General features: G+C 46.3%; 1 protein-coding gene across 7 annotated transcripts; it reads right to left on the reverse strand.

Annotated features, from left to right (window-relative positions):
• Positions 1 to 118: 118 nt before the first annotated feature.
• Positions 119 to 17132, reverse strand: LOC100547762 (aquaporin-7-like). Of its 7 annotated transcripts, none has more exons than XR_014880686.1 (8): positions 17097 to 17132; positions 9629 to 9757; positions 6962 to 7088; positions 4603 to 4740; positions 3766 to 3884; positions 2545 to 2762; positions 1657 to 1880; positions 119 to 1196 (listed from the first exon to the last, which is right to left on the reverse strand). XR_014880686.1 is itself a non-coding variant. In XM_085214417.1 (7 exons), exons 1-7 carry the CDS (start codon positions 17115 to 17117, stop codon positions 1721 to 1723), a joined length of 912 nt encoding a protein of 303 aa, XP_085070543.1. In that variant the 5' UTR covers positions 17118 to 17132; the 3' UTR covers positions 1550 to 1720. The 7 variants fall into 7 exon arrangements, 5 of the variants coding, with proteins under 5 accessions (XP_085070543.1, XP_010723496.1, XP_010723494.1 ...); XR_014880685.1 differs by having other exon boundaries at positions 1651 to 1880; XM_085214417.1 differs by lacking the exon at positions 119 to 1196 and having other exon boundaries at positions 1550 to 1880.
• Positions 17133 to 17728: the final 596 nt, after the last annotated feature.

Consider the following 17728-nt stretch of genomic DNA (forward strand, 5'->3'; position numbering starts at 1 on the left):
GGGAGCACATGCAGAAGGATGTAAGTAACAGTAGGGTGCAGGCTGGATTTTTTTATTGTTGTTTTAATGCACCAGAGAGACTTCCACTGAGAAGGGATAAGTTACACATCTTTTAAGCTGATCCCACCATGAGCTGCATAGATGAAAAGGCTCATCAGTGTGACAGCTTTTCTACTTCCATTCTATGTTCACTGTTCAGGATTTCTGCAGCCAGCATCTCTGGCTTTGATATGCTTTGCTGGCTTCTAGCACTTACTGCAGCCCACCTTTAATAGAGATTGCTGACAGAGACCACAGGAGTTGCCTGACATCTGCCCTCTACCACCCCTACATAAGAAAATCCTCTTGTACTCTTTTGCCCTCTTAAGCTGATGTGCATCTTGTGCCCAGAGTAGCTGCTCTACTAATGAAATGTGAACTCTAATGAGGAAACAGATATGGTACCTACATCTAATCCCATGCCACAGTAATACAGCAGTAATCCTTTTGGTATTGTGACGTGAATGGCTGTTAAAGCCAGTAAATGCCAGTTTTGAAATTCTGTGTGACAGTGATGATGAACAGTGCAGAGCCATGTATTGTGTCTCTGTAGTGTCCAGCCCTTGTACCACAGTCATATTCCTGACATATGTACCATATTTGCTAATGCATCTCCCAGAAAAGTTTGCCTTATCACCCAGCCTGGAGATAGACTGATACTGCTGAGTGTTGTACTTTTGGTCCAGTGGTGCTACAGATCTGCAAGTCTACTGCTTGCCCATTTCCTCATTCAGACGTATGTTGCAGAATTGATGCAGGAGCACAGTGCTGTATTCCCGTGCTTCTCTTACATCAAAGTGGAGAATCAAGTTTTCTTGACATTTGGATATGCTGCCACAGAAGTTGTCTGACTCCTCTCATAAGGTTGTAGTTAAAGTCTAACCCATCAGATATAATGCATGTGGCTCCGTCACACCTGCATAGTGCAAAATATCTAGTCTGTTCCAGTGAGGCTATGTTCAGTGAGGAAAACTCTCCAGACTAGTTCTTTATTCGATTGTCTTTGCTCTTCTCTATAGACATTCAAGGCCAGGTTGAATGGGGCCTTTGGCAGCCTGATTTATTGGTTGGCAAGCCTGCCCATTGTCCACTGCAGGCGGCTGGAACTAGTTGATCTTCAAGGTCCCCTCCAACCTGATTCTCTGTGCTCTGACAAACTGAATAATAGTTAAGGTGGCAGATTAGCAAATGGAAACAAATCTGAGCCCCTGATTCATTGTAAAAACACATGCAGTGTAATATCTGCAATTTTTTAGCAGAGTATTCCAGATCAAAACTTCTTTGTTTCTGCAACAGTGCAGGTATTCCCTTATTTTCACTTGACTGATTTTTATTACAGCCATCTTGAATCTTACATTTGTTTTGCAATTAACTTATAGGTGACTGGAGTTTTGCATCTCCAGAATGTGATTTTGGGGGGCAGATTTTTACTCAGAAAGATTGAATAATTTCTTCAGTTCATAATCAGGTCTAGCCCTTCTCAGGTCTGCCCAGTGTCTCAGAGACCATGTTTGTCTGGTTAAGCAGAACAGATTTATTTTAAGCTGCTCTCTCATTTATTCACCTGCAAGGTGAGAAAAGCATGCACTTCAACAATGCCATTGCACATACCCTTACCCACTTGGTTACTCTTCAGCTGTTAATGCATGTGCCCACCCAGGATTTGCTGTCAGCATGGCCATCACAATGTGGAACTTTCAATGACTGTTTGTCCTTTCTCATTTCCACGCTCCAGGACAGGTTGATTGTGAATATCAATTAAGAGTTTGTAGATTAAACCACCAGCAAGACTTCCCAGTGTTGGAGCTACGAGTGGCACCCACCACCAGTAATTTCCAGCCCTAAAATGAAATACAGAAGAGACATCCAGTGAGCCGCACAGGAACTGGTGCCCCGCTGCTGTGAGGTGAACTGAGTGCTAGGCTAGGGCTGAGCTTTGTGAGCAGAGGTGTCTGGTGCCTTTTCACGCACTCAATTGCCCAGATGGCTTAGGTAAATTCTGGATGCATCAGTCTATTAGCTGGAAGGAAAGTAACTTTTGCTATTGGCCTGGGAAGCTGGCTCAGCATGGTCTTCACGAAAATGAGCAGCTGAGACAGGACAGAGACTCTGCTAATCCCTTCACCATGGAAAAAGCTGTGGTGTGAAACCATCTTAGTAGATTCTGGAAAGTAGAGTAGATACATCTAAATTTAGGAAAGCGATTCAGCAATCCAGCTGCAAGTACTTGCTTTCTGGTGAGCCAAATCACAGTCTCCAGTCACTGCAATAACAGCTCTCTAGCTAAGAGGTGGATTGTTCCTGGTTTCTAAACTGGACATCCAAATGTCAAGGTGAATCCTACACTGGAGAACTGCATATCCCAGATTTTGTGAACAGAATGCACGGGGCTTCTTTAGGCACAATATTTGCTTTCTTTAAAGGAGTACACAGGCTCCATGACCATGTTGTCTTGGGCTTTTCTCATTCCCAGAGAGCTGTAGAGTGTGAAACCTGGTCACTCACCTGAAGACATCCACTCCCCAGCCAGCAATTGCTGTGAAGATTCTCGGTGGCAGGTCCCGGGAGGGGTTTATGGCGTAGCCTGTATTCATTCCCATCCCCATGCCGATGCCCAGAACCAGGATACCTGTGAGCAGAGCCTGTGTGCCTTTCAGGGCTTCATTATTTTTCTCATCATGGATGACCAAAATGCCCAAGAACAACATCACAGTGGCCATAAACTGCAGGAGCAGAAAAGGGAAAACAAGTGAGGGGAGAGAGCAGCAAAGGCGGGAGGATCCCTCTCAGCAAAGAGAGACTTCCCAGACTGTCTGAGCAGATGGGATGATAAGTCACAAGGAGACCTAATGTTATTCCTTCCTCATAAGTGACTCTGAAAAAGAGACAAGTCATTTCCCAATGAAAATGTGTCCACGTCAACAACAAAAATATTCTAGAACTGACACAAGCTTCTCAGAACTGTCAGCACCCTCCATCTTTCAAGTTAGGGGCATAGGTTATTTGAAGTACTTCTTGTTCAACAGACACAGAGCCATAACAAACAAATAACAAGACAAATCTCATCATTCCTGGCAAGACTGATGGATTATATAGCTTGCTGCATCCACCCTGTTAAGAGTGAAGTTAGATAAGGATTCTTATCTGGGAAACAGAATATCCTGTCTGTGACAACACACTGTAGGCAATCATAGATCTGCAGTGCCTAAGACATCAGTGACAATTGTTTGTATAGAGATGATGCCTCCTGTCTCTATCTGCTTCAGAAAATGCCCCTGGAGGACCTTGGACTGCTTGCAGAGATACTACTAGAGCAGGAACCCTGTAACTCTTGGTAACATGTTTTCATTATCACTTGGTTTCTCGTGCAGCAAGGCAAACGCACAATCACAGGAGACAGAGTAGTCGGATGGTTATATGCAGGATCTCCAGCTCTCACCATCCTCCTGACTGTCCAGGCACAGCATCTTCAGCTCAGAAACAAAAGAAGCCTGTTGATCTCTTGACCCTGACAGTTTTCCCCCCCTGACCCTATCATTCTGTTCTCTTGCTCAGTCCTCAAGAAGCTTTGGACGCTACCAGTCAGGCGTCTGCCTGGATGGTGGGCTGCTTGTAGCTTAGGTGGTGACTGTTTCTGCACATGTAGAGCTGAGTCCCTTGCCCAGACTGCACTAGGGCCTACTACGACCCAACCTTTCCCAACACACCACAGCCGTCCCTACTAACCTCTGTGAAAAAGCTCCCAGATAAGGACATATAGGGAGAAGGGTAAGTGGAGAAGATCGATGCAGTGCCAGTTGGTCCAGTCACTGTAAAATTCCCCTTGGTGTAGTCACACAGTGCGTCTAGGAGAGATGAGAATTACAGGAGTAAGAACAGTGGCCAGTACAGAGGTCATGGCACATGGCATGTTCACAAGTCCACCCACTGCAGTCAGCAAAGACACAAAGAGAGGCAATGAGACATAGATAGGATGGAATCAACACGCCCCTTGAAGGGCACAATCTCAGTGATATCTGTCACCACAGACTTTAGCCTGCAGCTGCTTCTTTATGCAGTCCAACTCCCTCTCCCTGCTCAGAGATCTGGGTGCACTGAGTGGCCTCCACTCCCCCACTTCTCAGAAAATGAGGCATGCTGGAGCTTACCAGTGTTGGGTCCTCTGCTCATAAACATGAGTTGCTGTCCTATTTTCCAAAGACCAGAGCTCTAGCTGTAGCTGATTCTGGGTAACACAGCTAACAGAAGCCTTTGCAGGCCTTTTGCTGACAAAATGCATGTCTTTAATTTTTTTCTAAATATTTATACTTTTTACAAAAATATCAGTCTTCAGACAAGCTTTGGCAGCGGGAATGCCCCCATGGAAAAGGAGAGGTGTTCTCCGGAATACCCTTCCAGAGATACCTGGGCCCTGCCCTGGTCTTGAGCCATAAAGGTCTGATCCATGATCCAAGAGGTCATGACATCACACTGGGTGCTATGACAAGAAACATTTTTGATGAACTGTGAGTTGAGACTGAAAAAATACCCACAGTAACCCCTGTGATGCAGACATAACCATACCATAGTAGAGTCCAAAGACAGTGGCTGCTCCCAGAAAGGAGCCCAGGAACTGGCCAAGCAGATAAGCTGGAAGCTTTCTCCAGGGGAGGTTTCCAAAAATGCAATGTGTGAGTGTGATGGCAGCATTCAGATGAGCTCCTGCAAAACCACAAGGGAGAGATGCATTGGCCCTATGGCATCTAATTTGGAGCATGCCCCATACTCGACATCCCAGAGCAGAGACTCACACCTTGCCCCAGAACAGCAAGCACCAAGATTACCAGGGCAGGGTGCCCCTCCTATATCGATGCAAAACTGACTCTTTTGGCAGCTGAGTGATGCAGGGAGGGAGTCCTTAGAGTCCGTTCTTTTGGAGTTAGACATCCTTTACACAGCTCTCTGGAGAGCACAGGTTGCCTTCAGAGAGTCAGACATCTCACCTGTCAAAGGCAGCTTTCTTGGTCCTCTCCTGTAGGAACGTCCCTTTGTTCAACTTAAAGAGATCCCAAACCTTAGACTCATCACCCCCAGGCTACAGGTAGGTGATCTGTACTGTATCTCAAATCATGAAAAAAAGCCTTCTGAAAACACCTGAAAATGTCTGATCCTGACAGAGCAGATCTCTCCAGCCGATGTGGAGCTGTGGGCCAATAATACATTTGGCAGCAAGGTAATGAGGCAGTGGGGAAACAAACTGCAGAATTGATCACATTTGCAAAGGTTGTCAGCAGGGACTTAGCTCTCGAAATCATTGCAGCAAGGAGTGAATAGAATGATCAGTTTTGTGGGCCATAGTTACAGCCATGGGTCTGAAGCAGACACTGTCCTTCCATTGTAGGGGACTGGACTGCATTTCCTTATGATTTCCAACATTAGCTTTCTCCTCCTGTGAATTTGGAAAGGGATAAGATCCAGACCAACGCCATGTCATCAAAATGCAGGATGGAGTGAGGTAAAGTGTACGTATCAACTGCTGCTATCCCACATCTGCAACTGAAATGGGGGGAGATCTTTTTTTCTTCAAACTTCTCTGGTCCTCTCTGTGAATGACCAGCCACTTCAGGGGTCACAAGAAGCATCTTGTGATACAAATGAAGCCAAATCACAATGTCAAGGAGCCCTTACTGGCCCTGGAGCTACCCTGCTGCTGGCTGATCTGAAACTTTTTCTCCTTTCTCAGCCCACTTCTCCCAGTGTGTCTCCACAGCTTCTTATGGGGACTTAAAGGTGACTCTCTGCACAGAAAAAAGATTTCTTTCAAAGCTGTCCCTAGTCTTAGACACCTCTGTGTCCTTGGACACCTCTCTGATCCAGCAGTTCAAGAACAAAGACTTACTTGCCTTTATTTTCTGCCCACTGGAGCCCTTAATCACTTAACTTGGTGCAAATGAATGCAGAAATTGCACAAGTCAAAGGTAATGCTCTGTCATGTGAGAGATATCACCCTATGGCCCTGAAACACCACTTCCTGCAACACCACCCCCTGAGTTTGCGGGGGGGTGCCTGGTGTGGGCGATAAGGAGAAAATTTTCATACTATTCCTTGTTGCAACATCGACAATAAGCTTTCACTTGCAATAAATGATTTACTTCCCCATGGGTCATGTTGGCAGCATGCTTCCAGATCTCCTTATCTCTTGGGCCACGTTCTGATGGCATAACCCAAGTGCCTAACATGGGCACTGCTGAAACGTGACTCCGCTGACTGCAAAGGAAGTGATGGCTGCATCTCTGCCATTCTCCTGCCCCACTTGTCTCTGCCCATCCCCACCCGTGAGCAAGAAGTCCCAAGAATACCCAATATACGTCCTGCCCTGCTTTGGCAGAGCCCTGAAAGAACAATGGGCCCTAATTCCTCTCATGAACGATGTGGGAACAACTTTCTCTGCAGTGCCCCTTCTCTTCACCCCCAGAACCCTGGGTGCTTGGCTGCCCAAGCACTGTTTAGTCTTCATACTGGGCAGCCCTGTAACCCTGGCTCTGACAGCCAAGTTTTGCAGAACAGCTGCAGGAGCCTCACCTGGACCGTCAACCCATCTCACTAAGCCCGTAATGTGCGTTTGGAGTCAGCAGATTGTCAGTACACAAGGACTGCCCTGTCCCCTGCTGCTCTTGACTTGGCTGTGCATTGTGACCCCCTCAGTGCCACCTCCCCACCAAGGACTTGGCTGTGATCACTGGATCACGAGGCTGACCCCATGACAGCTACGGTTCATCACACCTGTTCCGCTCTTCTTCTCTGGGGCTGAAGGATTGAATTTTTTGCAGGAGAGACCAGAGCCCCATCATGCTGTGCCATCAACCACTGCTCTGCAACCACGCCTGCTCCCCCTGGCACATGGGGCCTTTAGAGACGTAGAGATTATGCTCAAGTGTCTTACCAGAGATGCCTCCAGCTGCATGGATCCCCATGGTGACCCCAATGCCAAATCCCAAATTGATGCTCAGATACTGCCCAAATTCTCCTTTTCCTAATACCACTTGTGCCACAGAGGATAAGCCCAAGACCTAGTGCATAGGAAATAAAGAGGGAAAGAGGTGTTAAAGTAATGTTATTGCCATAGTGGATTGAGTGTCCTTGTAGCTTTTTCTGCAATACCAATTATCCTTCAAAAATGGGAAGAGCTTAAGGTGCCCGTGGTCAGGAGATCAAGTGAAAATGATCCCTTCTCTCCAAAAACTGAGCAAGAGCTTGAGTACCCATTAATGCTGCATGTTCCATCACACCAAAGCAGATGCTCTGGTCTTCATTTGGTATTAGGGCCCAGATATAATGTCCATGGTGCATGCATAGTGGCACACTGGGCTTGCAGCACGAGGGATATGAGCCTGGGGACCTTCACCACAGCCACCCCAAGACATGGCCCCTGCCATATGGAAGGAGGGTCAGCAAGTTCTTGTCATCTTTCCTTTCCTGGTGTGCAGTTTATTGACCAAAAAGAGTAGTTTAGGCAACACAGAGCTGTTTGCCAAACTCAACTCTAATTTTGGTAACCTGTTTCAACCAAAAACTAGGAAATGAATTCCGTTTGAAGTTTTTGACACAAATACTGTTCAGTTTGAAAACATCCAGTTCCAATATTTTTGTAGTGACTAAAAGGAAACTGGAAAAGAAATTAAAAAGAAATGCAAACACTCTCCAGCAGGAAAGGACATATTTAAGAAATTGCTCTGGCCTTAGAATAAATTCTGTTTCACTCATTCATTGTGGTCTTGAGGTTGGAAAAATCAATTTTTGCACAGTTCTAATACTCAGATCTGGAGAAGGACAAAGCTTCTCTTGAGGCCTCTGCATCTCCAACCTCTCAGGACTTGGAAAGCATGCCCTGTACTATCTAACTTCTGCTCTGTCCTGTCCTGCTTTGATTTGAATCTTTACTGACTGCTGTGCATGGATTCAAATTTTATCTCATGTGTCTGCTCTCCCTTTCAGACATCTCCCAAATCCGCTGCCCCCCAGAAACTCTGCTCTTATCTTTCTTGTATACACAGACCACACTGTGTTCTGCATGAAGCTGCAGCCTCAGCATGGGAGCTTCTCTCAACCTGCCTCAGCAAAACCCCAAAAAGCAGCATCCTTGATGTCCCTCAGCAACTGCAAAATCATTACAAAAACTCTGACGACTCATTTCTGAGTTTTTCCAAAGCCAGATTCAGAAGCCAAATGCACAAATCTCTGGTTTGGCAGGATAGTATGCAGTCAAGGAGGGCAGGGCAGGAGCCTGGCTTTTAGAGCTCAACAACACTATCTTAGGAAAAAAATAAACAAATAAAAGTTAGCACAGGACAGAGAATCTATTTTTCAGCACAGATCCAAACTTTGGTCACCTGTTCTCATAGACACAAAGTAGTAGTTTCTTCTGGCTCTCCATTCTTCATGCCATTTACTACTGATGCGTTGGTCCTTGCTTTAGGAAAATCACTTGTTCATTAAAAGAGTCCTTGTCTGTATACCATCCTCCCAATAAAACCCTGCCAGGAATCCAAGGGATGCAACCAGCACATTTCCACCAAGGGCCCTGGAGTTGCTGAAGGGTCAGATGCTGGATGCTGCATTCAGATGCTGGATGCTGCTTGTCACCAATCCTTGATAGAGACAGTGTGCAGCATCCCTCCTCCTGCTCTGTTCCCTTATGGGGCTCAGTGAGGAAAGAGCTAGCATGGGCTGAAAGCTCCAAAATCTCCCTTGGACTGTCTTAGTCTCCTCCCTACACTGAATGCCCTGGCAGGGCCCCTCAGAGTTCTTCTTTATGACCAGGGGTGTCCAGCCATCAAAAAAAGAAAGGGAGTGGAAAAGCAAATGGTTTGTTCAGCTCAGCTGGGCAGTCACAGGAGTCTGTATTCTAACTTCCAATGTGTGCAAAACTACCTGTGTGGCAGGAGCGAACTTCAAGGGGCATAACATGCAGTAAGATATGATGAGAAGAAAGCATCCTTTGCACACACAGTTGTTGCCAATGGAAACAAGGAATGACATCTGTGAGGACAGGTGTGTCTGAGGGCCCCCATGCTTACACTAATCTTATCTCTCTTCTATACAAATGTCCTAAAGCATGAGTTATTTGGATTATCCACCATCCTCCATCTGGCCTTTCACACTAGAAGTGTTAGAGATGAAGCACAGGTGTGGTAAATCGGCACCAGGCCTTCGCAGAGAGGAGATCTTGTTCTGCTGTGTTGCTCCAGTGCACAAAGGTTCTGCTAACAGAGATCAATTCTGACTGCAAAACCTCACCCCTGCCTTCCTCACCCTCTTCCCCTCAGCACCTCCAAGCAGCCCAAAAGCTCAAAACCACTTCACTTTTTCTGTGTGCAACAAATGCCTCAAGCAAGAAGGGAGTTTCTGTATAATTTGAGATAAGCACCATTCATTTGCCAGCATGTAACAACTATAAGCAGAATCCTGGCTGCAGGCCATCTGTTGCAGGCACCTGCCCAGACCACCCCATCCTTTCCAGCATGGTTTGAAGAAAAGCATCAGCATCATCTGCAGCACCAGCTCACTCATGCTACACAAACACACACATCTGGGCACACCTCTTCCTTACCATCAGCACGTACATCCCCAGTGCTTCAGCCAGCAGCTCCCTGATGGAGCTGCTACGGATTGTCAGCATCTTCTGAATCTTCTCCAGCATTTTACTCTCCGGATCCAGCCTGCAGCTGTACAGAAGATCCTGTTGTGACAGCACACTTCGTTGCACTGGGCTGTTACCCTTTGAAACTTGGCACCCTCCCTTCACCCCCAGACACCTTCATTCATTTGGTTAAAGATGAACAAGCCAATAAAGTAGCTGCAAGCTTCAAAGCTTTCACACACAGACACCATCCTTTTAAAACTAGATGGTGAGCATGCAGTGTTTCTGCCAGCAGAGTGCTGCAATCTCTTGAGTCTCTGCCCATCTCCCAAGCAATGGAACTGTAGACTGGTGTGCTCCTAAGGCCACTCTCTTTCTTCATAGCCTTACAATCATAGAATCATAGAATCACCAGGGTTGGAAAAGACCTCCAAGGTCATACAGTCCAACCATCTGCCTACCATAAATATTTCCCCACTGCACCATGTCCCTTAGTACAACATCTAAATGTTTCTTGAACACCTCCAGGCACAGTGCTGGACATGAACTGTGGTGGTGCTTTACACTATAACCCCCTAGCCGATGGTTTGGTGCCATTTTCCCTAACAGGATGGATTAGGTCCATTTACTGGTGCTTGGCAGGGTGGCTTGGTGCGCCCAGACTGCGGTGCTGATGTTCTGCCTGGTGCTGATGTGCAGCTCTCCCTGTGTTTGGGCAAAGCACAACACCTTGGGTATTGCACCAGGTTGAACATTTGCTCTCCCTGTGCATACCCTGTGCTGTGCCTAACTTCTGGTTGGTTTTCTCCACTTTTCTCTTAACCTGTGGTTTCTCAGTGTTTTTCTGTAGGGGATGCTCTGGAAGAGCCACCAGCAGCTGCCATGATGGGGACATAGCACTCGGCCCACACTGTCCTCCCCTCTGCGATAACACACTGCAAAAGTTTGTGATCTATTCTCTCACTTGTAGGACTGAGCATCTGTAAGAAAGAACCTGGGAAGCTGCTTCTCCTCTCACCTCTGCAGGTGATTGGCTTGCAGCAGGGAAGGGTCCTATGTACTGCAGTAAGCCCTGGAGATTTTAACATCATTTCTCAGATGGAAGAGGGTCAAGTCAGACCATACCCACAGCCAGACCTGCAACTTCACTTCTGACCCCTGGATTGTCCTCCAAGCAGACTCCTTCCCCTTACAGCAAGACAGCTGCTACATCTCTGAAAAGTTTTTCTCTTTTATTCATGTCTTAACTATAGACATCTATATATTCTAATTCATGCTGAAAAATGAGGAAATGTTTTCTGGCAATGCTGGTCTCCCATGGACTCTTGGACTTGGACTCTTATTGGAGAAAAAAACAAAGTTTGGTGTAGTGATAGTATTTACAGCACAGTCACTGAAATTGCCAGCAAACTCACCAGAATTCCAGCTTGCTTCTGGAGTGGCATCACAGCCACAGTGGCACTGGATGTGCCTCTCACACTGCCTGCCCTCTTACACGATTTGTTCCACAAGATGGCATTGAGGCATTAATTTTTCACCTAGAAGCATTCAGACAGACTCCTCTGTCAGATGCTGAATATGCGAGAATCTTTTAGTTTTGTTTTGTTCTGTTTGAATACATTTGCATACATCAAATGATGTATGTCTGCTAATGAAATGAAAATAATGAAACCTTTCTGTGAGTCCTATAGGGTAGAGTATCATCACACAAAACCAACATGCGTGAAACTGGACCTGTCAGCCTCCACTTTACCACTACCAGAGAACAGCTCCAAATGGCAGTCCATCCCCACCTACAAAAAGCATCTGAGGCCAACTCTGTGAGTCAGACCAGCAGCTGGCATCCCTTGGTGTCTGTAGTAGGGACCCTGCAGAGGTGCATAGCACCAGGAGAGACGGGTTGCCCCAGCTATCTGCACCCAGCTGAGGTGACTTGGTGAGTCAGCCAGGGGCTGGGAGCAGAGCTGCAATCACCCAGCCTGGCTTGTTCATGCTTGCCTGGCTTCACTCACTTGCGGGGCTGGCAATGAGGTCGTGGTCATCAAAAAGTCCCCTACCAGTATGAACACCACCTCTTCCCTTTCATGACCTGACTTGTCTCCATTTCAGATGTAAGGGCTTTTTGTCCCTACTTCTGGTGGAAGCCTTTTACCAAACCCTGACACCAAGAAGGTGAGGGTTTCTTCTAACTTCCAGCCAAATTCTCAAAATCATGTTCCAACCATGTTCACGCAGCAGCATCAGCCCATCACAGTTATGAGTTAACTCTTCTTACAAAGTACCATCCTATAAAGTTTTCCTGTAAGTTTTATCAGAACAGAATGCTCCCTCTCAGCTCCATTCTGCTCCTGATGCTTACCTTGACTTACTCACCTGTTCAAACTTCACTCGACGTTGACTCTATGAAGATGTACAAAGTTTTCCATCACACATTAAGCTATCACCTGCTAACGTAAATACATTTTCTTCCCTAGGGAAGGTCCTCTTCCAGCACTAGTAGTATAGGTCTCAGTTGGGAGAGGAAGGTCTCAGCAGAGCATTTTGGTACAGCCAAGGCCCACCTTTAGTACTGGTGTTGACACAAATCATGCTGAAGAGCCAGGCTAACCATTCCCCTGGTTTGGACAAGTCCCCCTGGACTCCAGAGCTGTCACAATTCCACAAGGAGAAACTCCTCTCGCTTGGTTTGACAGTGCACATTTCCTCTGCACTCAGGAGCTCATTTATCTCTTAATTGTACTAATCAGCAGCTGGAACACTGCCAGTCCATTAGCCCTGCTGGTGGAGTATTAACTTCTCCCCAGAGAATGAGAAGAGCCTGGCAGATAGCACAACAGAGGAGCTCCTCACAGTGGATGAGAACAGCTGACTACTCCACCAGACCAAGGCTAACCCTGGGACCAAGAACTTCTCCAGGCACCTTTAGGAATCAAGGCAGGATCCCAATGGGAATGCACTGCTGGGTCATTTTTCCATGACTGCATCCAGGCTGCATGCACACTGCATCAAAGAAAGGCCAAAAGTTGAACCAGGTTCCTGACCTCAGGAAAGCTGAACTAGGTATGGCCAGGTCTCAGAGAGACTTGTACAACACTGGTACTACCTGAGCTGCGACAGCTACTTCTTGACATACCCTGAAGCACCGTCACTCTATGGTCTACCACCTAATGTTTAGGGCTCATCTCCTCCTCTGCAGATGGCAGACACTGAGACACCTGGTATTGATCTCTCAGCAGATGGCTTTACTCTCCAAATAATAGCAGTGTTCCTATCTCCAGTCTCCATGGCCTTCCATGTAGCATCCACCTCCCATGTCATTGCCCTTTGCCCCACAGCTGGCTGAAGGTGCAACACCCGCATGTGCCATCAGCACACCCATGCCTTCTGCACCAGCTGCACCAACGAATGCCATCATCTCAGAAAGGTCCTAAAGGGACTTTTCCAACCAGTTCCCGATGAGGCACAGCCCACTTCCAGCTGCTCTCCCATTCACTGCTTTCCCCACTGCAGTTTGTGACTCCCACTCAAGGTGCAATCATTGCCCAATAGGTCAATGACACATGACCTATTTTCATTCTCTTCATGGGCCCCTTTGTGTAAAACAAGAACAGGTCTTACCATGCCAGTCAGGGCTGAGAACTGAAGACAGAGGGATGTGGCTGTATGTGAGTGGGAACTTGCTCCAGTATGCAGCCCTTCTCCTCACTCTTCGAGAGAATGGTGCCAGGGGAAGCAGAGCCTCCCTGCCCCAGACTGCTAAAGCTCACTCATCCAGACATAATCTGCAGGATGGCTGTGTCAGCAGAAGAGGAATTATTCGATTCCCACTGATCTTCAAGGAGTGAGTATGGCTGTCTGGGAAGGGGTAGCGTGGAGCTGCTCACCCACTTGTTTGGCAACAAAGCAAAGGTCACCAGGGTTCTGTCCCCCGCCCTGCTTAACCCTCTGCTATGGTGGGCCACCATCCCCTTCTGTTCTTTGTCTGGCTTTTCAGGCAGAGCTAAGTCATTTTTACATGCTGTAGAGCATGGTGATTTGTGCGACCACACAGGTTTCCTCCTGGACAAAGCCTTTGACACCTCATGTTTTAACAGAGGACATCTGTACCAGTGGTATCGTGATACCATCAGAGATGACCATGGGAGACTTAGGTAGGACTTCAGCCAAGGTCATGCCAGATCATCTCCTGCTGTCATCCCCAGTCACTGCTCATGCCTTACACACACCTGTGGGCACTGTATCCCCCCAGCCTGTTCAGAGCCAGGTTCCCATCATGTCCCTATGTGTGCCATCAGCCCCTGCTCACCCTGGTCCCACTGCAGTGTTTTCCCCAGCCCCATGGGTAGAGCTGTGAGCTTTCAGGATTCAAACACTCCTGCTGAGCTTTCAGCTCAGTTCTGTTTTCAATCTGAAGATAAGACGAGCAGGAAAACCATGAGGTTCACAGGTCATCATCATGCTGGAGATAAGTGGAACCTGGCTTTTTCCTGTGAACACCCATGCTCTGAAAGACAGAGATTAAAGGTGAAAAGATGCAGGCTGAGGGAAAGACTCACTGAACTGAATGAGGGTGAGAAGTAACTGGTGATGTCCATCAGAGCCCACACTGCGGCTCAGATTTTATGCGTTTAGGAGTAAGATCATGTTGACCTATGCCCAAAGAAACTGAACTCATTTTGCAGGACTCCTCACCTTCAAATGGAGATAACTTCTGGTTTCTTCTGCCAAAGGCTATATTTCATTTGGGGAGAAACGAGAGCTTCTGTAACTAATTTTCATGTATAAAATACACTGTAAAGTGCTGGAAGGTGGCTGGATGGCATGTAGGCAGAGTCTCCTGGGTTCTGGTATGCTCATTCTGAGGAATTTGCAGTTCAATTAGAAACTGAAGATTAGACTGCAAGAGAAGAAAAGGAACTAATTTGTTTTGAAATCAGACCTAAATGCAGCTTAGTCCTAACAGCCTCAGGCCCCTTGTTGCCAGCAGCAGAAAATGTTATCCTTTATCACACTCACCAGAATGTCAAACACCATCCAGTGCCAGCATGACTCACACCCGTAGTAAGCAATGCCTGTCACCAGGGATCTGTCTTTACTATCTCCATAGGGATGGAATGCCTGGGAAATGGGTGGCCAAGGTGGCTTTCTCACATCTGCCCCAGCCTGGATGGCTGCTGGCAGCACAGACGTGAAGGAATCCAAAATCCTGATAAGCTCTCACTATCGCAGTGAGGAGATGCCACAAATTCCTTGAAGACATGCACAAATCCACTTGGACTCTGCCCAGCTTCTCCCAGTACCCCAAGAACTCTACAGACACTGTAAAGCAGTGGAGGTCTGGCTCCATATTGGCCTAACCCCATCATCCTTATGCCTTTCCCTTGCCCCCTTGGCTGCTCTCATGCTCTTCTGGGAGACAGAAAAGTAGAGCCAGGTATGATTGATCCGCATGGTTTACCATCAGTCTACATGAAAAGCCATTTACTCAGAGAAAGCCACAGAAGCTGGAAGAATAAGTTATTTGTCCTGACTCACACAGTTTCCCAGCACAAGTCCTATACAGCAGCAAAACTGACAGTCCACAAACCAGTCCTCACTGAGCAAAGGCACTAACATGCAGTCTGCTCTTCAAAGCACAGGGACTGCACAGCAGACATGCATCACAGGTATTCCCTGCCCATGGCAAATACTAAAGACTGTCTTTTTTGTCCCTGTCTGTTTTTGCACACACAAGCACACATTCATATTAGATTTTTCCTACTGAAGAAGTAACTGTTGCATACTAACTTTGCAATTTTAACTTCACAGGAATCTTCCTGAGGTCAAAATATTGATTTATAAACTCATGAGAAAGGTAAAGGTTCTGTTCACCTCTCTTGGTGTGTATGTGTGAAGGCTGTCTGGTGCCATCTCAGGATGGGTTTGTGCAGATGTGATGGGCACCTGATCCCAACACAGCCTTCAGATCTGCCAAACCACAGTGTATCTGTGAGCCTATAAATATCAATTCTTACACTCTGAAAATTAATGTATCAAACTGCAAGATGAGCCACAGCAGTGCCTGGCTGGAGCTTTCATCTCCAAGAGTAGCTGTTCCAATTCATACACTCTACCAGAAAATGTAATGCTATGCTAACCTGGTTTTGCCTGCTACCCTGAGGCTATTGAACAAAAAGCTCAAACTGCTTTTTGTGCTCTGGGGTTTGCAGTCCATCTGTACAAGTCCTTATTACATGCCATGGATGAAAAAAAAAAAAAAGAAGAAGAAGAAGAAGAAGAAGAAGAAAGATTGTTACACAAAGTCACAGAGGGAAAAATCCGTCAAGAGTTGTTAAACACAGGTGCTCCTCTACTGGTCTCTAAGTTGTGAACTACTGGAGATTATAAAATAATTCCAGGAAAATACACTATTTTTTTAATTCACACACTCTCTTTCCATCATACATAAGAACTACTTCATGAGTACAACCAGCCTGTATGACCACCGCCTGGCTGTCCATCACTCTGGTCACTGGAACAGAAGATCAACATCTTTTATTAGCATGCTGTTGAATCGCTGAGTTTACCTGAGGAGAAACCAGTCAACTTGAAAAATTCCCAGCTCAATGCAACAGGTCAGGCCAGCAGAGAAGCTCCCTCCAGTAATCACAGCACTTACTGTAATGCCTAAGGCAGTGCAACAATTCAATGGCATTTTAGATAAAGTGAAAGTTGGAGCTGTTGGAGAGGGTTCAGAGGAGGGCCACAAAGATGATCAGAGGGCTGGAGCACCTCCCCTACAAAGACAGACCAAGGGAGCTGGGCTTGTTCAGCCTGCAGAAAAGAATGCTGCAGGTGACCTCATTGCAGCCTCCCAGTATTTGAAAGAAGATTACAAAAAGGAGGGGAATCAACTTTTTACTTGGGTAGACAGTGATAGGACAAGGGGAAATGGTTTTAAGCTCAAGGAGGGAAGATTTAAGTTGGATATTATAGAGAAGTTCTTTACTACAAGACTGGTGAGATGCTGGAACAGACTACCCAGAGAGGTTGTGGAGGTGTTCAAGGCCAGGTTGGATGGGGCCCTAGGAAACATGGGGGCCTGCCTGTGTCAGGGGAGTTGGAACTTGACAATCCTTGGAGTCCCTTCTAACCCAAACCATTCTGTGATTCTATGATTCTATGAAAGTTTTAGAAGAGGGAGAATTATTGCACTGTCCAGAATCTCCCCTTCCTGCCACAGAGCTGGAGGAGGTCACATTGCATGCATCATTTAAAAGCATCCGAAAAGCAAAAACAACTTGAAAACTCACCATGGGGAATAATCATGCCCTAGTTTAGGGTAGTAAATAACTGACTTGTTCTTGTTCCTCTCATATTTTATTGCCTCTGACATTTGTACAGTACTTCACAGGCAAAAGCAGCCTAACACAGCAGAGAGCAGGCACCATCTCCCCACCTGCACTTGGCCCTTCTGCATAGTCTCAGGATGAGAACAATCTCTGCTTATCGTCTTTCAGTCGTCCACCAACATCGACCTTAGAAGAAACAAAGGGAAAATCTTATGACTGGCAGTTTTGTGGGATAAAATATTTTTATTATAAATAGCCATAGGTGGTTTGGGAGAGATGCTTAAGCTCAAGATGATCTGTATGCAGCTGGGTTCTGAAAATATGTTTCTTCAAACATGCTTTTTATACTCCACTTAGTTATTTGTATTATACAACTATACCACATTCATTGGATCCTGAGTGGTTTGGAAATACCACTAAAATATCTATCACAAATGCTTTTTTCCCATCAGCAACAACGTGATAAAAGAACTGCTTCCCTGATCAGCAGAACGAGAAATGAACCAGCAGTGACAAAAACATGTTTTGTTCTAGGTTGTCAGCATCGAGGAAAAAATATGTTCATAATTTGAGTTTGTTGATTCAGACTTGCTAACAGGATAACTACCTCAATCAAGACAAAGAAACGGAGGTTAGTACGTCATAATCACCTTTAAGTTTTCATTAGGCCAACCCTAATCTGTACCCCAGGGTCAAAGTCTAAAGTATTCTGTCTTCACGTTGTATTAGGTAACTCATA

Source organism: Meleagris gallopavo, chromosome Z, assembly GCF_905368555.1.
Source record: "Meleagris gallopavo chromosome Z, MGAL_WU_HG_1.1, whole genome shotgun sequence".
NCBI classification, from domain to species: Eukaryota; Metazoa; Chordata; class Aves; order Galliformes; family Phasianidae; genus Meleagris; species Meleagris gallopavo.

Bases quoted from the DNA above. Each gene is read 5' to 3' on its own strand.
- LOC100547762 (XM_085214417.1), bottom strand. From the start codon at position 17,117: ATGCAGAAGGGCCAAGTGCAG. The intron at 4,741-6,961 runs GTAAGACACTTG...GTGGTTTTGCAG, and splicing joins TGCAGCTGGAGGCATCTCTG to GAGCTCATCTGAATGCTGCC. The intron at 3,885-4,602 runs GTATGGTTATGT...CATCTCTCCTAG, and splicing joins TGTCTTTGGACTCTACTATG to ACGCACTGTGTGACTACACC.